Raw genomic sequence first — 23,467 nt, 5'->3', positions numbered from 1 at the left:
ACATTTCGGGAAAGCGTTTTGGCCGAATAGTAGTGGAAATGGATACGTAAAAGTTGTTACTTTAACAACGAAGAACAACAAATGATTTATACATATAACTCTATTGCTGCAGCAAATAACAATAACCCCCCAAACAATCTAAATAGCATATTGGCCACGTACAGAACAATACATATCTCAACAAAAAAGAAAAAAAAGGTTAGGACCATAACAGGAAGCCTCTTGCAGTTGATTTATTTGAAATATAGCTCCGTGGCAGTAAGCATCACTGTGATTGCTTTCGGTATTGGTCTCTCTGGCAACCTTCCCAAGTTAACGTTCTGAAAAATTCAAGATTCAGACCTGACTTGATCCTGCGAGTTGGAATCGGTTGATTCTTCTTTCTGGTTTCCTGCAACAGATGATTCTTTTTGAGCACCTCCAGTTTCATTTGTCTGGCTTTGAACATTGTTCTGTTTCTCACTCTGCACTGCATCAGCATTGTTCCCGGAAGATGCATCTTTCTCTTCAGAAATTGAGGAATCAGAAGAAACGCCTGGCACCGTCATGTCTTTGTTTTCATTTCTATTGTCATTAGCATTTTCATTGCCATTTGAATTATTCTGGCTGGCATCATTCCTGTTTTCTGAGTTAGAGGATTCTTCCTTATTTTGTTCTGATGGAGTGTCAGTGGATTTGACTTGTCCCTGGTTGGCCTCTACGCCATTATTAGCGCTTCCATCACTGTCCGTTTCGCTCTGAGTAGAGTTTACATTGTCATTTTGCCCAGAATTACTACTATTTTCTGACTTTGAGGAATCATCTTTCTTCTGTTCAGATGAAGCACCAGAGGAAGTTTGTTGTACCTCCTGGCTAGCATCTTTGTTGTCACCTGTACTGGATGACACAACATTATCTTGCGCTCCCTTGTCAGAATTGCTGTCAACGTTTTGCTTGTCAGCAGCATTAGTAGGTGAGTCCTTGGACTCTCCATTGGTTGCATTGCTGACATAGTTTTCTGAGGAAGATGTTGAAGTGGAATCAGCTTGCTCCCCATCCCTTTTATGTCCATCACTCTCCATCAATGCTTGGTTCCCATTGCCTGAATCAGCCTTCTCAGTGTTTTCTGATTCTGTTTTATTTGAGACTAACTCATGTTGATCAATATGAGCTTCTTCAGTACCATGGGTATTAGACTCATCCTTAAACTCATTATTTTCCTTGTTTTCAGATTGCTCTGTCTTGCTATGACTTTCATCTGTGGTATCTTGTGTTCTGTGTTCCACAGCACTGGCGGCATTATCTCCAGCATAATGCTCCTCTCTAGCCTCCTCATTATTCCTTTCTCCATCCTTGACTTGATCCTCAGATGAAGTCACTTCCTGAATCTTCTCATCCTCTTCTTGCTCTTTTTCAGATGAGCTGCTCTCCTCTTTCTTTTTGTTATCATTAACTTGCTCTTTAACATCGTCCAATTGTTCCTTCACTTCAGTGTTGCTTTCCCCATTTTCCTTATTCTCTGTCTCTTTTGCCTCTCCATTCTCTTTGTTCTCCACTCCATCTTTGTTCTCTTCATTCTTCTCTTGCTCTTTCACTCCAGTGCTGCTTTCTCCATTTTCCTTATTCTCTGTCTCTTTTGCCACTACATGCTCTTCCTGATTCCCGTTCTCTCTAGCCTCTCCATTTTCTTTGTTCTCCACTTCATCTTTGTTCTCTTCATTCTTCTTCTCTTGTTCCTTCACTTCGGTGCTGTTTTCTCCATTTTCCTTATTCTCTGTCTCTTTTGCCTCTACATTCTCCCGCTGACTCTCGTTCTCTCTAGTCTCTCCCGTCTCTTTGTTCTCCACTTCATTTTTGTTCTCTTCATTCTTCTCTTGTTCCCTCACTGCAGTTCTTTTTTCTTCATTCTCGTGGTTCTCTGTCTCTTTTGCCTCTCCATTCTCTTGCTGACTTTCGTTCTCTCTAGTCTCCCTTGTCTCTTTGTTCTCTTCATTCTTCTTCTCTTCATTATCATTTCCCTGGCTATCATTTACGCCATTCTCGTCGCCAAATTTCTTTTGATCCGCCTCACCTTCCTGCCCCGTCCCAGCATTTTCAGAACTCAGTTCACTCGCTTTCTCTTGATCTACTGACTCCTCTTGACGCTCAGAATCCCCTTCTGTGTTTTCTTGCTCAGCTTTTTGGGTTGAAATCTCATTATCCACGCCATTAGTATCATCCATCTTGTTTTGCTCTTCATGCTTGCTTTCTTCATCCTCCTCCTCCCTATGCCTTGCATCTATGATGGAGGTTTCCTCTGTGCGCGGGTTGAGATCCTTCCTCCCCAACCTCACAGTCTCGCCGCTGGTTCGTGTGCTTTCCCCATATGATACTTTCTTCTCATAAGATTGTTTGATTTGGTAACCCAGCCAGACACAAAGGCCAAGCGCAACACATAATTGTAGTGCATGCTTCACCTTGAAGCCTCTGGATCTCTGGTTCCTCTGAGCCGACTTGAACATGATGGAGATTCCTCTCCCTCAAACTTCACTTTTCCCCGAATACCTGCCCATATTGAGCAATCTCTATAACAGGCTATTAATTATCAAAAATAGCAACTCAACCATAAATCAGATCAGGAAGGGGGGGGGGCAAGAAGACACGCCGCGTTATATCCTCAAGCAAGCGGAAATTCTATATCGACATATAATACAGGGGACTTCATACAATCTACAGATTACAGTTCATATAAGGAAATATTTGTACATCTGAGAACTAATGAAGCAAGGATTTTTGCTCATCGCAGGAATCCACCATCAGTAAAAAATATTGACCCCTCGCGGACCATTTACACAGGCAAAGTTAACTACATCTTGTAGTTTAGTTTCAGATCATCGAATCTTATGCACAATACAGGAAAAACAGACATATTGGTGTTCTGCAAGTCTGCAGCCAACTCGAATGGAGAAAAGAATGTTTAAAGCATGAACGAGACAGGGTCAAAACTCAAAGCTACTCACAGATCCACACAGATCTTGACAAGTATTCTAAACAATGTATCTGAATTACGACATCACCGAAACTCAAAAACCTTCCTGACAATAACTTTGGAACTGATAAAACACAAAAATAACATACCCGGAAGAAGCAGCCTGCTGATTTCGAAATGAGCAATCTACGCAAAGAAACGGTCCCTTTCTTTTATTAGAAATGGAGGTAGAAGCTGAGAAGGAACAATTCGACGTTGCGAAGATCAAGATGTGATCTTTCACCACCTTAGCCAAGTGGGTCGAAGTCTTATTATAGATCTTAACCCACAAATGCAATGGAACGTGGTGTAGGCTTGTTGAACGGAATTCTTTACTAATGAGCGTGGGCTAAGTGGACTGATTTGAAAGCCTAACTTTTGAAAATTGGTTTAATTAATTGTAATTATTATCAGCCAGTTGTGCAATAAACGACGTCGATTTGAAGCACCTTTGGAGCACCGTCATACACCAACGGATAGGAAGTGGACACGTGGCATCTACAGAACCCCACACCTTTTAGGGTGTGTTTGGTTGGAGGGGAGGAGAGGGGAGGGGAGGGAAAATGAGCCCCTCCCCTCATTTGGTTAAAAATTTTGGAGGGGAGGGGAGCTAAAATGTCCCCTTCCTCCCCCATTTTGGCTCCCCTCCAAATTGGGAGTTTTTGGAGGGGAGCCAAAATTTTGGACCATTATACTCTTATGGTTTTTTTAATATTCCACTTCTATCCATAAAATATATTATTATACTCCTCTGGTCCTAATTATAAGACCCAATTGACTTATTTGAGGAAATTAAGGAAGTAAGTTAAGTTGGTTATTTATAATAAATAAGTGTTGTCATTCCTAAAATATCCTTGCTAATTAAATATATTGGCTAAAACTATCATTATTAAAAGGATTATTTTGGAAAAAAAATGCATAAATATAAGAGACAAAATGGATTGGGTCTTATAATTAGGACCAAATAAAAAGTCAAATTGAGTCTTATAATAAGAACCGGAGGAGTAATATTTATTTCAAATAAAAAATATATTATCCTAAGATAAAGATGAAACCTCCCCTCTCCCTCCCTCCTCTCGAACCAAACAGGCCCTTAGGGTTGTCGACTACACTAATAAACTACACAGTGACGCACAAAGCAAAATCCTGGAGCAAATATCTCTTCTCACAAGAAAGGTTCTTTCTCATTGGAAGATAGAGCCGAGGATCCATATTCCACGCGAAGGAAGGTAGGTGCGAATCCTCTATCCCTATTTTCGTATTACAGTGATTTGTGCACTGAGATTGGGAATTGAGAAAGTCGTCTGCTATTTCTTCACCAAGCAGCAACCCTAAACTGGTAAGCTACCGAATCTTTCTCCGTCAGTGTCCAACCCAATGACCTCGAAGCTGATTGCTTCCGGTCTCCGCCAACAACTCACCAAATTCGCCCATCAATTCCGCCGTCAACATCTGTCCACAGCGGCGGCGGCGGCGACTGCTGCGGCGGAGCCCCAACACCATGAGGATTCAACGGGCATCACTATGAAAGGTGTGAAAATTTCTGGAAGGCCTCTTTATCTGGATGTGCAAGCAACTTCTCCCGTAGACCCTCGAGTGCTCGATGCGATGCTTCCCTACAACATGTCTCGCTTCGGTAATCCTCACTCTCGTACGCATATGTATGGCTGGGAATCCGATTTGGCAGTCGAAAACGCTCGCGCTCAAGTAGCATCTCTGATTGGCGCCTCCCCAAAAGAAATTGTGTTCACCTCTGGCGCAACGGAGTCCAATAACATCTCCGTAAAGGGGGTCATGCATTTCTACAAGGACAAGAAAAGGCATGTGATAACAACGCAGACGGAGCACAAATGTGTGCTTGACTCGTGCCGCCATCTTCAGCAGGAGGGATTCGATGTCACGTATCTTCCAGTTGGGTCCGATGGAATCATTGACCTGGAGAAGCTCAGGTCGGCTATTAGGCCTGATACAGGTCTTGTATCTGTCATGGCCGTTAATAACGAGATTGGGGTAGTTCAGCCTGTTGAGGAAATTGGCAAAATTTGCAAGGAGTTTAATGTTCCCTTTCATACCGACGCTGCACAAGCTTTGGGAAAGATTCCAGTTGATGTAGAGAAGTGGAACGTAAGTTTGATGTCATTGAGTGGGCATAAAATTTATGGGCCAAAGGGTGTTGGAGCATTGTATCTTAGGAGGAGACCAAGGATTCGAGTTGAGCCCCAAATGAATGGTGGTGGACAAGAGAGAGGAATTCGGAGCGGGACAGTGCCTACACCTTTGGTTGTGGGGATGGGCGCTGCGTGTGAGCTGGCAATGAAGGAAATGGATTATGATCATAAGAGAATTTCTGCTTTGCAAGAACGATTATTGAATGGGATTAGAGAAAAATTGGAAGGGGTGGTGGTGAATGGAAGCATGGAGAGGCGCTACACTGGAAATTTGAATTTGTCATTTGCATATGTTGAAGGGGAGAGTTTACTGATGGGGCTGAAGGAGGTGGCCGTCTCGAGTGGCAGTGCTTGCACTAGTGCGAGTTTGGAGCCCTCGTATGTTTTGAGGGCACTGGGAGTAGATGAGGACATGGCTCATACTTCTATTAGATTTGGTATTGGCAGGTTCACTACAGAGGCAGAGATTGACAGGGCAGTCGAGCTCACGGTTCACCAAGTGCAGAAGTTGAGAGAAATGAGCCCGCTTTATGAAATGGTGAAGGAAGGCGTCAACATCAAGGATATTCAGTGGGCTCAACACTGATTATGTTGCGATGATCGCATAGATTGCTCGGGCATTGTGGGACGTGGATTATGTCCCCTGGAGACAGTCAAATAGTTTGTCTGCTCAACCAAATAAATAGCTATTGTTCATCCAGGTATCCCTATAGAATGGAACGTAGAATGTGAAATCGGTGTAATACTTTTGATCTTGGCTTACGCATGGCTGTGGATAATGTGTTCTGAGTAATGAGTGTATTTTATTGGCAGATACTGAACTTAGAGGATAATGACATGACATGGACAACAGATGATCTAATTTTGACCACCTTTTCTTGTTTCATTCATGATGGATCTTTGTGTGTCTGCCATATTATATTTGGAGTTTGAAATTTATTCCATATCTCAATTGAAGAGTTTGGTACCCTATAAATTCGCTTTGGACTGAAAGTTTGTCCTCTGTTTATTTCAAAACTCAAACCTAGTTGTTGCCCGTGTTTCTATCTCTTAAAAGTTTAGGTTCCACGAGGTTATTACCTTCCTCTACATCAAGTCTTCAATAGAGGGGAAGGTGGTATTGATAATATCATTGACAGATTAACTGTCTTCACTTATTAGATGTTTCAGACTGGGGTCATATGAGCTGGAAATTTATTTAGCCGTAAGAAACAAGGATCTTGCAATACAATCTGGTTGGGGTAGCCTGTTCTTGGTTTTTGTTGAATTTCGTGCTAGCCATCATGATCTGGGAACACACATGATAAAATGATAGCCATAGAAGTATATATTGTCGAACTTGAATAACATGTGCTCATGATGATGATTGTCAGAGCATGCTTAATTTGGAGTTGGAGCAGAAATTTGTATATTTTTTCTTGCGGGGGAGAGAATGAAAATAGCTTGAGCTTAGAACTAGCACAATCATAGCGTGGCTTTCGGAAATTGTTGTATGTTCCAGAGTAAAATATCAATTTTACAAGCGTTGAGGGTCCGCAATACCCTGCCTTTAGACTTGCAAGCATGTGGAATAACTTCATCCGTGTTTACTTTGTGTCGATTTAAATGGTCAAATTTTGATTTTTGCCTACTCTCAGGACCTTTTTATTGTGAAAAACTCTTTTCAATGGAAATATTTCTACTTGGGTTGAGTAATTGCCTTTTACTTGAAGTACCCTTTTCAATGATTTAAGCTGGTATTCATTTTGTCTGTACATGGATGATGCCCCGTGAAGATAGTTAAACTGATTTGGTTCTCAACTACGCATGAATAAATCATTGGTCATCAATATTTCGCTTTCTATAATATTCCAAAAAGACACAAGGTGATGTAAAACGGAAATTTTGCTTAAACATGCCTTTTACGTGTTCCTGGTATTCAATACACTTTTTTGGCAAATTACGATGCTGAATAATGGTTATAGTTTAAGCACGAGCAGGTTCGATCTTGTTTACACGTTTACAGTTTGTGATTGGGTGAACGATTTCGATCACCCTACAGAGTCAGCAATTTCACCCAATTTTTCAGTATTATGTTAAATACTAATACATGACATTAAATTTTATGTGAAAATAATAGTTCAATTGTTTTGTAATGTGAGGTCTGTCCCGCGGATCTGAAGTAGTACTGTAACTATTACTACAGGTATTGGCTTCCTTTTTCTTAGACCCTTTTTGAGGGTTATAGCCGTTTGTTTTTGTTTGTCAGTTACCATGCAAAATTGCAAATTGAAAATTATTGCTCACTCCAGGAGCTCCCCTCTGAGATGCACCATTTTGTTTGACTTTGAGAGATTTGCACCAAACTCAAACTATACACGAGACCGTACAAACTGGTATGAAACTACGTTCGAAAAGTGAATATCAATTGGTATCCTATAGCAAGAACATGAATTAAATTCAAAACACAGTTTTTTTGTAACAAAAAAAAAACATTTTTTACTTCCCCCCTTCTTCAAGTTGGCACAGCTCTGTCCAAACGCGCCCCATTCCCAAAACCTTTATGCGCCATTACCAATGACCATGAGACACAAGTCAGCCCATCCTTCATAATCCATTCAAGTGAATGACCTACTTTTGCATTTGAAGGCGTGCGCTCTTTCAAGTTTCAAGAATGAGATTCCTCTAAAAGCTAAAAGGAGTGGTGGAAGTAAATTTTCGTGAAAAGTTTCAACTTTCAAGTGCAAAGCAAGCTCCTGGAGTTTTGCCTATTGATATTTCTTGGACCAAAAATAAAGCCACAGATTGTGACGGCTGCCACTCTCTACTGTAAAAACATTTTGTATTTTCAATCATATGGCTCTATCAAACTCCGCCTATGTTGTATAGCCGGTCCCAAGCCCGGATAAAGGAGGAGGGTTGTGTTAGGCCCTCGACAGCCAACGTAAAAACCCGTCGAATCTCATGAACATGGATCAACGAAGTAATTATGCTAATGCTAGGTCGTTGCCCAGATGTGACGCGCTGTATGGCTCGAGTACAGTGAGAAATGAGCTAGAGCCGCTGCATCGTCGCCCGGATGTAGTGTTAAATGAGCAAGGGCTACCGCACTCTCTTGGACGGAGGCGGCTAAAGAAGTTAGTTCATGAGACTGAGATTAGATTTGGCACTTGGAATATTGGGACGTTAAATGAGAAATCTATGGAAGTAGCAGGAGTTATGAGGGACAGAAGGATTAATATCTTATGCCTCCAAGAAACCAAATGGACTGGAGAAGCTGCCAAGGAACTTGGAGAGTATAAACTTTGGTACACAGGAAAGGTGAGCACAAGGAATGGGGTTGGTATCATCGCTGATGGGACATGGAAAAAAAACGTGGTAGAGGTTAAAAGGTTTGAGGACAGAATAATATCGTTAAGAGTAATTGTTGGAAAGGATACTATCAATATCATTAGTGCCTATGCACCTCAGGTTGGGGCAGAGACACACCTTAAAGATAAGTTTTGGGAAGATATGGAGGGCTTGGTTCAAAGCATACCACTCGAAGAAAAAATTTTTATTGGTGGGGACCTTAATGGACATGTTGGTAAAGAAGCAGGACAATTCAGTGGGGCCCATGGTGGTTTTGGTTTTGGGGAGCTTAATAGTGGAGGACAATCTATTCTCGATTTTTCTCTTGTATACGATCTTAAGATTGTCAACACTTGTTTTAAGAAGCGAGAGGAGCATTTAATCACGTACAAAAGTGGTGTCTCAAAATCACAGATTGATTTCTTTTTGGTTAAGAATCCGGACAGAAGATTGTGTACTAATTGCAAAGTGATTCCAGGAGACGGGGTGAGTGCCCAACATAGAGTACTTATCCTTGATGTATGTTTTAAGAGTACCAGGCAAAAGTACCATCAAGTGGCAAAACCCAGGATTAAGTGGTGGCAGTTAAAAGGAGAGAAGCAGGAGTTATTCAAAAGGACTCTTTTGAAGGAAGGGAATTGGGAGTTGCAGGGAAATGCAAACATGATGTGGGAAGAGATAGCTACAAGGGTTCGTTTGGTAGCTAAAGCAATTTTGGGAGAATCCAAAGGTCCTGGTCAAAGAGATAAGGAGACTTGGTGGTGGAATAAGAGTGTGCAAGAGAAAGTCAAACAGAAAAAAGATTGTTTTAAGGCCATACACTTGTGCAATAGTGTAGAGAACCAGGAAAAGTATCAGTTGGCTAAAAAAGAGACAAAGAGAGCAGTGAGCGAAGCACGTACTAAAGCTTATGAAGGGTTTTATCAGGAGTTAGGAACAAAGACGGGAGAAAGAAATATTTACAAGATCGCGAAGCAAAGGGAGAGGAAAAAGAGAGATCTGGACCAAGTAAAGTGTATAAAGGATGAAGATGGTAAAGTGTTAGTTACTGATGGTGATATTAAGGACAGATGGGAGGCTTACTTTTACAAGTTGTTTAATGAGGGAAGCAATTATGCGACTCAGGACTTGCAGGACTTGCTAATTAACGAAGATGATCGGAATTTGGCTTTCTACCGCAGGATACGTATCGGAGAGGTTAAGGCGGCTCTCAAGAAAATGGACAATGGAAAAGCCGTTGGGCCTGATGGTATCCCTATTGAAGTTTGGAAATGTTTGGGCGATGAGGGGGAGGTGTGGCTAACCAAGCTTTTTAATGAAATTCTACGCTCTAAAAATATGCCGGATGAGTGGAGGAAAAGCATTTTAGTTCCTATTTACAAGAATAAAGGAGACATTCAAAACTGTGCAAGCTACAGGGGATAAAACTTATGAGTCATACAATGAAGTTGTGGGAAAAAGTGATGGAATATAGATTGAGGTTGGAGACTTCTATTTCGGAAAACCAATTTGGATTTATGCCAGGGAGATCCACATCGGAAGCAATCTATTTACTAAGGGGGTTAATGGAGAGATATAGAAGTAAAAGAAGAGATTTACATATGGTTTTTATTGACCTGGAAAAGGCTTATGATCGTGTGCCAAGAGAAGTATTGTGGAAGGCTTTGGAAAAGAAAGGTGTACGGGTTGCGTATATCAAAGTCATACAAGATATGTATGAGGCGGTAACTACCAGTGTAAGGACGCCTGGGGGGGAGACAAAGGACTTCCCTATTAAGATTGGCCTACATCAGGGATCCTCTCTGAGTCCGTACTTGTTCAACATTGTTCTGGATGTTCTAACTAAACCTGTTCAAGAAAGAATCCCTAAGTCCATGCTCTTCGCGGATGATATAGTTCTTATGGCGGAATCAAAAGAAGAGATTAACACTAGTTTGGAGTTATGGAGAAGGACTTTGGAGTCGAAAGGTTTCCGTTTGAGCAGGAACAAAACAGAATATATGCATTGTGATTTTGGAGGGAGGCAAGGTAATAGGGATTTGGAGGTGAGGATGGGAGAGCAAATTATTCCTCAAGTATCAAAGTTTAAATACCTAGGATCCATTATACAGGAGGATGGGGAAATTGATGGAGACATTTCTCATAGAATACAAGCTGGCTGGTTAAAGTGGAGGAAAGCTACCGGAGTTATTTGCGATAAGAAGGTACCTGAGAAACTTAAAGGAAAATTTTATCGGACTGCTATAAGACCAGCTATGATGTATGGTAGTGAATGTTGGGCAATAAAGGGAAAACAAGAGCACAAAGTCGGAGTAGCAGAAATGAGGATGTTGAGATGGATGTGTGGTCATACAAGAAAAGATAGGATTCGAAATGAAAAGATCAGGACAAGAGTCGGTGTGGCACCTATCCAAGAGAAAATGGTTGAAAATCGCTTAAGATGGTTTGGACATGTGCAGAGAAGGCCTTTGGAGGCCCCGGTGAGGAGGGTGGATCAAACAAGATGGAGTCCCATAAAAAGAGGCAAGGGAAGACTGAGAAGAACGCTGAATGAGGTCATTGAACGAGACCTCCTAATCAACAACATATCTAAGGATTGGGTTGTTGACAGAGCACGATGGCGTCGTGTGATTCATGTAGCCGACCCCACCTAGTGGGATAAGGCTTGTTGTTTGTTAATCATATGGCTCCATCACTTTGGTGATGGCTGTTGCTCCATCAGCATCAAATGAGAAATGGAATTCAGGGCAGTACAATTTGTTTCACGTCACAGGGATGGGCCAACTTCAGCAGGAACGTGTTGTTGATAATTACAACACATTAAAAAAAAAAAACTTGGGATGGATTCGGAATCCCCCTTTTATCCCATGTGGTCCGGAAGCATTTCACTTGTGTCTGTCTTGACCTTCGTACCAACATTCTCTTTTGTCTTCTTCAATATTGGATTGCATTGTTCCCACATGACCGTAATATTATTCTTCCCCTTGTCACTTGCTGTATACCATTATTATCATTCTCATAACGCAGCAAAGATGCTTGACCTCTTGATCTACATCAGATCAAAGAATGTTCTGTTTCAAGAAGCAAATGGAAATTGCATAATGCGGCTTATATTTTTAGGCAAAATTATGTACACAAACCATTGTGACGTGTTATCACGAAATGAAAAATGAACTGTGGCCTTATCCAAATATACTCCGTATATTGCAGGAATATTTGGGCTATTCAAGTACTGTCAGTTCCCCCTGGCTCCATCCCTGCGGAAGTGGTGGTGCCGTGCCGAGTTATTCCTTTTTTTTTCTTTTTTTTTTACGGCCATCGACGTGCTGTGCAATGTCATTCATGTAAACTTTTTACCAAACGCAAAGTTGATATGATACATGAGCAACGCAATTACTCTTTGTTGAGTCATTTCTGCAGAAAAGATTATGAATCTGTACGGCTATAACTAGGACTGAACACAGGAGCTTATACCAGACCTGTATAATCTGAAGTGGAAATCTGTGCAACGCTCTTTAGATTTTACAATTTAGTTATTTACTGCGGTCTGCAATGCCATTCGCTTACCCAAAAAAAAAAAAAAATCTTTTTCTTTTGTTTTTCTAAACACCTCACTGCATCCCTAATCAACGGACAATGCTAGCACATACCACCTTAAACACCTCTCAACTTTAATCCAAATCTTTAAAGTCAAACGTCTCATCTAAGTTGACCAGTCATCTCAACTTTCAACCGAATCTTGCATCTACTTTTTCTTGTGAATCTCCATGCGCTGGAAATCAATTTTTTTCAATCTGCAAAGGAGAGCTTAAGCAGACAACAACTTGTTTAAATCCATGGTAGCAGCATATCAGAAAGCACACTGCTAGTGATTACTATATGGTGCCTATATAGAAAAGGTGAAAAGGATCCATGCAAGGAGAAAAGAATAACTGAAAAAGTGAAAATATCTATTCACATACAAAATATATGGACCAATCGATTGGTGTAGTTATATAAGGATCTAAATTTTGGTACTGGTAAGGACTGAAATCATCAAGGGTTGAAAATGAGATTCCCACACTTGCACTTCCAACTCATTGGCTTGTAGTTTGAAGTTGTACTCTCATCTCCTCTTCCATAAGCAGCAATTGAAGTGTTCATCTTCTCCTTCTGGACCTGGGGATTCGTAGGTACCTGGATAGCCTCACAGTGACCACACCAGCTACACCTTCCCTCACATTTCGGTGGCCTCGAACCTATCCTCGCTCTCACACTTGTATCATCCTCACTAAGTACCACCTCCTCAGAACCATTCTGTTTCAGAGTTTTTCTACCTGTTACAACATGGAGAACAACAACATATAATTCTTTGTTCAAGCTCGCTTCAAAGCAAAATCATCAGTATTGAAACTTGAGAATTTACCTTCAGTAACAAATCCCTCCTGGGTCCAGCTTGAAACTATTAGAAACAACAGAGAGAAGATAATAAAGCTGGGTCTGTGACCACAAGTAAGATGATGATCTTGCTCCATATCAAAGAAACCAGAGGTGTGGAAAGAGGTAAGGGAAAGAGAGTGATGCGGAGGAAGTGAAAGATGGTAAATGAAGATATAGTAATGGAGAGAATGGGCAAGATGGGAGGTAGTAGCAAACGACAGTAATTGAATGACGCCATAATAATCAAATGTATATTGTTAAAATTGCGTTGAAGTGATGGAACATAAAATTAAAAGACAAAAGAGAAAATCGCAGAGGGGCAAGAAAAGGAGGATCCACGAAAAAGGAAACATCTATCCTTTGGGTGACGAGCCCTCTCTCAAAAACACACCAAGATTCATACAATAATTCAAGGAAAGGAGAAGCAGCACAAGAGATGATACAAAAAAGCGAGTTGCACACAGAAACAGCAAAAAGCCACAATTTTTACCCGATTTGATGGACAAGCTCCCACTAACAGACATGCATTTACAGCTGTTGATTTGGGATGTGTAATAACTTCTTCTGTGTGATTTTTTTCATCCCCATTTCAAAAGTGAAGTAATTGGTAGAGTGGGAAACTAGAAATGGTGTATCTGCTTTTAGGATTTCTTGTAGTTTGTGATGTGAGCAGTCCCAGGTTATCACGCCATATCCCTCTCACACTCTGTGGGAGAAAGAGAAACAACATAAAGTGATTCTTTTGTTATCCTTTCAATCTATCATTATGTAATCAAATGAGTCGATGTTGTTAAAGTCTGATTTCATGAACAGCTTTAGATTTCAGACATACACATCCTCTTCCCTTCTGCTCTTACTGCTACTATGAAGGAATACGGAATTTTTATTAATAGGCTACAAACAGTTAAAAAAAAAAATTTTCCAAACGTTATATAGTGAGAATTATTTTCCCAAAAAAAATTTAATCAAGAGAATATACTTTAGTTAGAAAAAAATTAAGTTTCAAATTGAAATAAAACGTATACAATATTTATAAAACCGCATACGTACCAATATTGCTGAAAGAAAGTGTGAAAGGAGAAAGAAGTACGGAAAGAATCAGAGAACTTGAGAAGAAATGGGAAAAAAAAGAAGGCAAATTTAAGTGGGAAATGCATACATTATATACACAATAATGAAATGAATACTATGCACCCACATGGCAAAAAATACTTGCCAAGCATCAGCTGAGGACACTTCGAATGACTACCCTCTACAATCCTATACTGATAGGAATATTTGAGGAAGGAAATTAACCACGTCCATGGGCAGTAGCTTTGCATGTGGATTAAAAGAAAAGAAGCATGTAGAGTCTAATCAAACAAAAAAAAAGAAAGAAAGAAGCACATGGACTCTAAATGAGGAAAGATATAAGTAGAGGACAAATGGATTCACTTTTTTGACGTGGGTTCTATTAAATTTGTTCAACCAAAAACAAGTTTCGTTTTGTGATGTGAATCTCACTGAACTCGTTCTTAATCTAAATGAGTTCTATACAAATTTAAACTCGATCACGGTGAGAACAATTTTCAGATATAGCATCTCGACAAATTTATTTTTATTTCAATCGTGCTCGAGTAAATTTTTTTTTTACTATTTATCATTTTGGGTAAAAAACCCAAGGGATACCGCTGCTTGCAAAGTAACATAGCAATGATAACTACCTCGCTCTCGCCCCCGTCCCTTTTTTCCTGTCACTATCTCCATTTTTGGTGTGGCAAGAAACATGACCTTAAAGCTCAAACTACTAACAGTTCTCACGCGATACCGATCTAAAGAGTTTGACCTCAACGGAGGTCATCGCTAATCGGAAATTTCATTTATGAAGAAACAAGCAATACGTAAAGGCCTAAGACACCAGCCCATAGCGTCAGTGGACTCAAAGGACTGCGCTTTCGACACAGCCCTTTTACTTTCGCTATGTCTATAAACCCAAATCCGTTTGAAGGATTGCCTAATAATGCCTAATACAAAAGTGCCCAATGTCCTGCTAGCCTGCTAGAGGTCAAGGAGAATGACACATGACCATGGGAAAAATTAAGAATCTTCTCTTGCAACATGCATAATAGAAAATCATGTTTTATATCGTTCTAATGGTGATCGAATGTTGATCATTCTAATTTTAAGTAAAAAATGCTCATAATTTTGGCAACAACAAAAAAACAAGTAATTCAAACTTATCTCAAATAGAGATAGGAAGAGGGGGAGATATAAAGGAAAGAGGAAAATTTTAAATAAATTTAATGTTATTTTTTGTTTATTTCAAAAGTATTTTATCATCTTTTGAATAGAAACGTTGAAGTTGACTGTTTATAGCATATTTTAAATAAATTGCTATAAGATATTGTTAATTGTATTATAAGCTTTAATTTCTTAGCTAACAAAAAAAATTTTAATTTCATAATATGCGTCTTAAAACCACAGTATTCTCTCCATACTCCATAGGTTAAAAAAACTGTTGACGGCAGGGGCCAAAAACGAAATAAAAACCTGTTAACCTGCTATGATAAATTTAAGGTTTGATGTTTATCCCAAAAAAATTAAGGTTTGAGATGGATTTCAAATTCAACTTTTCAAGTGAACATGCATATTTGCAATATATATATATATATATATATATATATGCGCGCGCGTGTGGGTGTGTGTGTGTCCAATCAAACAATTGGAGAAACTGGATAATTATTAAAAATATTGAGATAAGGGTTTGGACGTCTTAATTGATGTGAAACAGCCCCACTGTCCCCGGGGATATATGAAAGTGGTTAAGAAGTACACATCAAATTAAGAGAAAGAACAACCACTATTCAATAATCTTTATCTGTTCTATATGACCAGTGGTGGATAAGGCACAAACCATGGTATGAGAAGGGCTATTAATATATTTAATCACATCAAGAATTAATTAAGTTGCTGTTTTAGGTTACGACTGGGGAAGTAGTCCAACCAGAGAGCAGCAGCAAGAAGATTTGATCGTATAGTATCACATTGGAACTCAAAACCTCAAGGCCCGTGAGTTTATGTGTCCTTCCATTTTTTGTATCTCTCATCAAACTCTTTATCTGATGTTTACATGAATTTAAATAGAGTTGGACCCGATAAAAGATAGATAAAGTAATTAAAAGGACTTGCACTTACGGCCTTAAAGTTTCAGATTGAGAAATGATGTCGATTCAACTTATATATATGCTCGATCCTCTTATTACGCCCGGCCCGGTTCAATTCTCCCCATTTTTGAGATGGTCCTTGAAACTCAATGATGTCTTTACTATTTTAGAATTCAATCTGAATTAGTGAATAACATTACATACCAAATAATATCTTTGAAAAAAGACATAAAAAAAGAAAAGGTCTTTTCTTATTGGTGGACATCTGTCTTGTTCAGGTCGACATCTGAATGGCAATCCAATGAGCAAGTGGTGGAAGGAAGGAAAAGGATGGCTTCTGCTGCAGATACAACAGATCCATGCACATCACTCATATTCAATCATGTTGGGTCCAAGACACAGGCACGCCAATGGTTTTATAATAGGTGGGGTCTCTGCCCGTTTGGCGCATGCTGGGAAAATGAAATGTGAGATTCCAAATTCCATTCACGATATGAATATATATAGCTGTTTGCTTATGTACTGAAACTAACCCATGCATTTCAAGTTTGATCTATATATATTGTTTAATTCCCAACTACACCAATGACTCATCTGTATTATATTCTCAAAGCCTAGCTGATATTGACACACAACCAGGTCTCAAACTCATCTCTATTCATAAAATTGAAATCCAATAATCATCTGTCTGCCAGAGTCCAAGGATAAATTCTGGCTTCAGAACAAGTTCTTGCCATTACAGGGGGTTGTCAAGCAAGCTCATGTGCTGACTGGCTACAGAGAAATAAGCAGATTAAAGCTCAAGAACGGCAATTTGGTGTGTTGAATTAATGGAAAATGGTAACATGCATGGCAATTATAGAGGGAAAGGCGTACGAGTCTGATGAATCTAATCAAACCCAAAAGTGGGCTAGAAAAAACGAAACCTGACAAATATGTTCCTCCGTATATTCATGATGTCTGTCCTAAGTAAATGAAAACATTAATCATTTTACATTAAATGGTACAAAATTTTTAATTATATCCTGTGGAAAGCAAATACAAAATTTTATTGTTCAGTCAAGCTGAGATTCCAACAAAAACCAGAAATATGTTTTGTAAGTAGAGACTGAGATATGATATATCCCTTCAAGAGGTAGCTGTCGCCCTTTGTCTGTTTTGTCTCTTGGTAGTAATAAAGTGAATGGACGATTCCCTTTTTTTTTTTTTGGCTTCAAGGTTTAAGTCATTATTCGTTTTGTACATAATAAACAAAGAAGCACATATCAGATAAATTGACCTTATTAGAGAGGACGACACACCTTTCTTATCCTTGGCACTTTCTGAAGAGAAATTTGTGACCCTATTATATACTTTTATTGCGATGAGAATTGAGTTGAAATAAAGAGAAGCTTTCTTGTCTTTATTCATTTTTTTCCCCCAATAAATGCTTCAACAGTGACATGTTATTATAAAAGGGTTTTCGACTTTCCGCTTTACTTTTCTCATCAGAGTTAGCTATATTTATCTGTGTACAGCTGGAATGAATAATGGCTATTAGCAATCAAACAACGTTTTTCACACTCTTGGCTATTGCCCCACTAATGACTAAACCTTCCTGATTTTCCAGTTTGAAGATTGAATAAACATTCATTAATTAGCCTGCAATTAGTTACGCCGATGAGTTTAAATACGTAATTTTCATGCGTGCTTTTCTTCGACTATTAACATGTTTAGAAGCTGAAAGATACTGACACTGATTATTAATTTATTTCTACACTTTACTTTCTCCACTAGTATGTTGTTAAAGTGAAAGAATAAAAGGGCTACTTTATAATTATAAGAAGATAGAAGCTCTCCCGTATTAATTTAAGGGACAATTACGAACCCTCATGCACACACACACATAAATTAAAGAAAACTTGCACACACACACTACTTACAAAACGTTGAGGTGGTGTCACTGTAGCATTAATGGCATCTTTATTTTCTCTATGATCTTAAAAAGGAAGAATTAATCTGGGTTTCCACACCCGGAACGCCAACTTTTCATTGGAAAACTTAACAATAATATGTTGAGGAGGAATGAACTATGATTTTATCAATTGCACAACCATTTAACTTGTTTTAAAATTTGGCGCAAAATAAGTTTAATTAAGTGGTCCAAGTATTGGAGTGATAGGAGCCGTGGAATCGAAATCAATCAACCTCTCTGTAGGCTGTCCACAGATGTTTCTTCGTAGGGTAGTCCAGAACCCAAATAATGGAGAGAGTTCCTCTGTCACCAACCAGGCCCTTTGTTTTGACCTCTCCCATTTATTGTCATTTGTCATTCCCACACCTATTCCCTAGGCCCTGTTTGCGTTTACAACATCCTACAAATTTTACAAAAATAACAAGCAAATTAACTATTGAAATGAAAAAGAATGGGATCTGATTCATACCAAATCTTTTTCATTTTTTTCACAAAAAATTTTAGGCAGGATCTGGTCCCAACCTAAGCCAATGGTTAAGCACTTGATGATCTAGCTCTTCTTAGGTCATATCACATTAGGCAGGGCAAACCTAGGCACTCACTGATCTAGAATGACCCCCAAAGTGCCGCGACGGAGAATCAAATGAGTGAAAGGGTGTGATTCCAAGCGTTAAACCCAGTTCCAAACAAAATCTTCATGCACTGCTAAGCTTGCCGTGTGATGATCGAGGGCTGAGATGGATCGGCCCACACTCTCGCGGCGTCATGTGGATCTTTAAATTACAAGTCAAGAACCATTCAATTCAATGTAGGAGTAAGTATCGTGTTCAAAATTCTCACACGTATATATGTAGTGGGTATCTGATATCAATGATAGCTTGTATGTTTCAATATACATGTATTGTTAGAGAGTATATGATCCCCACGCGCACACGGGGAAAAGAATACAAGTTTGGTGGGCTGGATGTTGATGATCCATCCGTCGTAAATGCTTAGGCCATTCTCTCCTATTCGGATAGACGCAACCAATCCCCACTCACAAAACTACAAAATGCTTTTGGGGTAGGCCCTCATGACGCCTCCTCCATCATTAGCTGTCCCGAAAGCTATCCCCTTTTCCACACACTCTCCGCATTTCGTCTCTTTCCACTCCTTTTTCTATTATAAATATATGCGTTGCGTGTGTGCCAATATAATTCTCTGTATTCCCATGTATGTACTCTCCCAAGAATTAACCAAAAATACAATACTAGGATATAAGGATATATGGCTGTGTTTTACAGTTGGAGACACGTTGGAGTCTGTACGCTGTTATGGGTTGTGATGTCTGCTGTGTGTGTTTGGGGAAGACCCGCCACTTTTGCCCAGGATTTTCGAGTCACGTGGTCTAATTCCCATCTCAGGCAAATCGGTCGAGGCGCCATCACCCAACTCACTCTTGATCGAAACTCTGGTTTTTCTCTCTTCCCATATCCATCCCTTCTTTCTTTCTGTATCTTTTATCGTACCCATTATTTCATTATTAATTCACGGAGAAGTTGGTGTGCTGATTATTACTTAATGAATCGTATATAATATGCACCGTTAATCTTGTTTGTTCAGGATGTGGCTTCGCTTCCTACAAAAAGTACCTGTTTGGCCGTATTAGCATGAAGATCAAGCTCGTCGCCGGAGACTCTGCTGGAACTGTCACCGCCTTCTACGTAAGAATTCCCACTCACAAACATATATATCTTTCTATGACTTGAATACTGATCATGAGTCGTCGTTTTTGCGCAGATGAACTCGGACACGGACTCGGTTCGGGACGAGCTTGATTTCGAGTTCTTGGGAAACCGAACTGGTCAGCCGTACACAGTTCAGACAAACATCTACGTCCACGGACAGGGAAACAGAGAGCAACGAGTCAACCTCTGGTTCGATCCTTCCGCTGACTTCCATACCTACACTATCCTCTGGACCCATCGCCTGGTTGTGTAAGTCAATATACTAAACAACCGCAAATGCGTGATTATTTACGTACTTACGGACACATCAATCGATTAATTTATGTGTTGCAACATGCGTGTGTTACACATGCAGGTTCAAAGTTGATGATGTTCCGATCAGAGTGTACAAGAACAACGAAGCGAGGGGGATTCCGTACCCGAAGATGCAGGCAATGGGGGTGTTCTCAACGTTGTGGGAGGCAGATGATTGGGCAACAAGGGGAGGGTTGGAGAAGATAGATTGGAGCAAAGCACCATTCTACGCATATTACAAGGACTTCGACATCGAAGGTTGTCCCGTGCCAGGACCTTCGAACTGTGCGTCTAATCCGAGAAACTGGTGGGAGGGCCCTGATTACCAGACTCTAAATGGAATCGACGCTAGAAAGTACAGGTGGGTTCGTGTCAACCACATGATCTATGACTATTGCCAGGATAGGTCACGCTTCCCTGTGACCCCACGCGAGTGCCATCTCCCTGCTTAACCTCATCAATCTCTCGTTCAAATGTCGGCAAATTTACAGTCACTCCTTCCGGTCATTCCAATACATTATTTACGTACCTAAGTGTCCTATTTTATACACCATTTTCTGTGTTATACATACAGGTCTAAGTGACATATATACATATACACGTTGTGTGATATATCTATATATATATCCACACCAAAATACATATGTGTATATAGTGATTCTGAGACGAAGCCATAATTTTGAAATCAGAAGGAGCCAATGCCTGTGACGGCTCTAATATATGCCCATGTATTTGTATTTTGTGTTCTATTAATATATAATGAAGCATGTTCACCATTGGGACGACGGTGGTTTGTCTTTTTAAAATCCTGTTATGTGTATATCTGCACTTGTGGAAAAAAAAAATTGTGTGCTGTTTATAAACAACTTGTATATATGTTGAGCCCATTGATTTCCACATAAAGGCACAAGTCCTATCCTAGTATCCAGTTAACATATTTCTTTGTACCAATATGAACAGTGGATGTGGACGAAAGAGTAGTGGGCTCCCCTAGCTAGGTACATTATTGGCTGTGCGTCAATGGTCGGCACCATTTTATTTTTTTATTTTTTTTTTAGCCTTGTCGGGTTTGAAGTTGCTGAGGTGTAAGGAATCAATTATTAATGTGTTAGTTAAATAGTACTGCTCCGATCCTTAATATAAGACCTATTTAACTAATTTGATTAGATTAAGGAAGTTAGATAAGTTAGTTAATTATAAGAAATATGACATGTTTTTCCTAAAATACCATAGTCATCTTTTTTTAACACCCCATCTTCTTCTTCTACTTGATTATGGTTGAAGAAGTATCCATGAGGTAATTTAGAGAAAATTAATAAATATAAGAAATGGATCCTATATTTAAGACCAAAACTAACTCAACAATTGGATCCTAAATTAAGGATTGGAGGAGTAGTAATTTTTTATATTGTCGACTGTACGTGTGTTCTGCATGTATATACTGTATAGAGGTAATTAAACGACACTAATGATACTAATGTAATGCTAACAACTAATAGTCAAATGAATAGTTTTGGTTACCTACGCTTTAAGATTGCTATGGAAAGTACGTAATTCCTCCACTATTTGAAATATTTCTTCTCTTCTTTTTTTCTTGCCAACGAAAATATTTCATATATTTGCCATATTTATGTCGCCTTATCAAAAGTTCAACACATTAGCAGTTAGACAAAATAAAATTTTCAAAAGATAAAAGCCAACATTTTAGGGGATCTGATTAACGGTTTTTAAAAAACAAATTTCAAATGCAAAACATTAATATAGTGTTTTTATCTCTAATATATTGAAAATTAAATAAATTAAAATAAAAAATGAATATTTATATGCTATTATATTATTTTCATTCCAGCTAACAAGTAATCAGAATATTGTTTTAATTCTTTTTCATTTTATACAAAATATAAGGAAGATTATGAAATTCTCTCGCTACGCCTATTCCTAATCATTACTATATATTTGTAGGAAAATTCTTAGCATAGGTTCTATGTATTACATAAAATCCTATGGGTTCCACCAAGGTCCATATGGGTCCAAATATGTAAACATAAGATGTACTCTTTCAGTCTTAAATATAAGACCCTTATACTTAATATAAGACCTTTATACATAAGTACAAAGGTCTTATATTTAGGACCAGAGGAGATTACCATTTGTTTTTTTATCTCATTCTCCTTTATTATCATGAAACAGTTTTTGTTTTTAATAGATTGTGTGTTTGTGTGTGTGTGATGCATTGGTATGGAAGGCTGAAGAAATTTTATATTATTTATATTTGTAAGAAATCTCCTTTGCTCGTGAAATGGGTAATCCCATTTTGGGGTGGATCCAAGAGGAGCACGGGAGAATGAATAGGACAAGAAAAGAGAACATTAAGGTGAAACCAACACGTAAACGGCAGCCAAAGAATAATCATCCTCTACAATTCACCAACCCTCACTCTCTTCTTTCATCTCTGCCACATGCTCATGAGACCTCGTCCATCGCATGCATCCACAATAAAACACCCAACTTTATTTTAACCCCTAAAAGGAAAACAATACAAAAGCTTACAACACTTTGTTTCCTACGCATGTTTTGAAAAAGCAACCTACGTCCTCTACCTTTCCTCTGGTAAATATCATTGCTTTGACCTCTTCAAACTTCGAGACCTTCCCTTTCTTTTTCCCTTCGGTCTGTCATAATAAGCACTGATGGATTGTTCCGGTTTCTCCTTTTCTTATTGGCTTCATGTACATGGTTCATACATACTTTGGTTTCAAGAATCATCTGGAAGATTTTTTCTAATTAATTCTGGTCACAACTCATCGAACAGTGTTGCTCATTGATTAAATATAATATAGCTGGAGTGCTTACGCACCAAAAGAACTCTCAACAGTTTCAAAATCTTATCTTTATTGCATCAAGAAATTGAAGATGGTCGTTTTATGGTGCATATAGGAAAACTAGATTATGAGATAAGGAGGGAGGGTACTAGTGGTGTTAGTTTATAAGGCATGATAGCTTTATGATTGAAGCAGTTGATGAAAACGAGATACAAAGTAATAAAATAAGAGAGGCACGCAAAACATATCCATGAGCGTTTTACCGAACCTAGCTAGGGGACAGCTCATGCACAAGCATGTCAGATCACTACCAAAAAGAAACACATATTTTTTTAACTATCGATTTCTCAATATGCTCTTTTCTTGTTTCAAATGACAGCAGCAGCGTCCAAACAAGAAGAAAAGAAAGATTAGAATATAGGAGATTCCTTCAACCCTCGAGATGCTAAGCTAATTAATATGCTTCTGTTCCAATCTACCTATTATGAAGAGGGTTGGCTCCAGTTGGCACGCCTCTCTTGTCTTCTAAATCTGCTTTACAAGAGACGTTATTCTCAGTGCAGGGAGTGTCGACCTTCGTGAAGTTGAAGAAACCACTGGCTATGCCGAGCAACCCAGAATTGC

The 23,467-nt window shown here is 39.1% G+C and overlaps 4 protein-coding genes across 5 annotated transcripts; 2 read left to right on the top strand and 2 right to left on the bottom strand.

Moving 5' to 3' along the window:
* Positions 1–30: 30 nt before the first annotated feature.
* Positions 31–3,272, bottom strand: LOC114729968 (uncharacterized protein DDB_G0290685-like). The gene is made up of 2 exons (XM_028916987.1): positions 3,097–3,272; positions 31–2,523 (listed from the first exon to the last, which is right to left on the bottom strand). The coding sequence occupies exon 2, from the start codon at positions 2,478–2,480 to the stop codon at positions 330–332; it is 2,151 nt and encodes a 716-aa protein (XP_028772820.1). The 5' UTR covers positions 2,481–2,523; positions 3,097–3,272; the 3' UTR covers positions 31–329.
* Positions 3,273–4,163: 891 nt separating this feature from the next.
* Positions 4,164–6,130, top strand: LOC114729969 (cysteine desulfurase, mitochondrial). Of its 2 annotated transcripts, none has more exons than XM_028916988.1 (2): positions 4,164–4,219; positions 4,313–6,130. In XM_028916988.1, the coding sequence occupies exon 2, from the start codon at positions 4,364–4,366 to the stop codon at positions 5,738–5,740; it is 1,377 nt and encodes a 458-aa protein (XP_028772821.1). In that variant the 5' UTR covers positions 4,164–4,219; positions 4,313–4,363; the 3' UTR covers positions 5,741–6,130. The 2 variants fall into 2 exon arrangements, with proteins under 2 accessions (XP_028772821.1, XP_028772822.1); XM_028916989.1 differs by having other exon boundaries at positions 4,187–4,215.
* Positions 6,131–12,367: 6,237 nt separating this feature from the next.
* On the bottom strand, positions 12,368–12,998 carry LOC114729972 (EPIDERMAL PATTERNING FACTOR-like protein 2). The gene is made up of 2 exons (XM_028916992.1): positions 12,890–12,998; positions 12,368–12,800 (listed from the first exon to the last, which is right to left on the bottom strand). Exons 1-2 carry the CDS (start codon positions 12,996–12,998, stop codon positions 12,520–12,522), a joined length of 390 nt encoding a protein of 129 aa, XP_028772825.1. The 3' UTR covers positions 12,368–12,519.
* Positions 12,999–19,208: 6,210 nt separating this feature from the next.
* Positions 19,209–20,827, top strand: LOC114729970 (probable xyloglucan endotransglucosylase/hydrolase protein 6). Its single transcript, XM_028916990.1, has 4 exons — positions 19,209–19,453; positions 19,603–19,703; positions 19,780–19,976; positions 20,083–20,827. Exons 1-4 carry the CDS (start codon positions 19,267–19,269, stop codon positions 20,471–20,473), a joined length of 876 nt encoding a protein of 291 aa, XP_028772823.1. The 5' UTR covers positions 19,209–19,266; the 3' UTR covers positions 20,474–20,827.
* The last annotated feature ends 2,640 nt before the right edge of the window (positions 20,828–23,467 follow it).

This window comes from Neltuma alba, unplaced genomic scaffold (assembly GCF_004799145.2).
Source record: "Neltuma alba isolate B1F8T4 unplaced genomic scaffold, ASM479914v2 tig00012695_pilon, whole genome shotgun sequence".
Lineage (NCBI taxonomy): Eukaryota > Viridiplantae > Streptophyta > Magnoliopsida > Fabales > Fabaceae > Neltuma > Neltuma alba.
The sequence above is the reverse complement of the archived record's forward strand: the minus strand, read 5'-3'. Positions and strand labels throughout refer to the sequence as shown.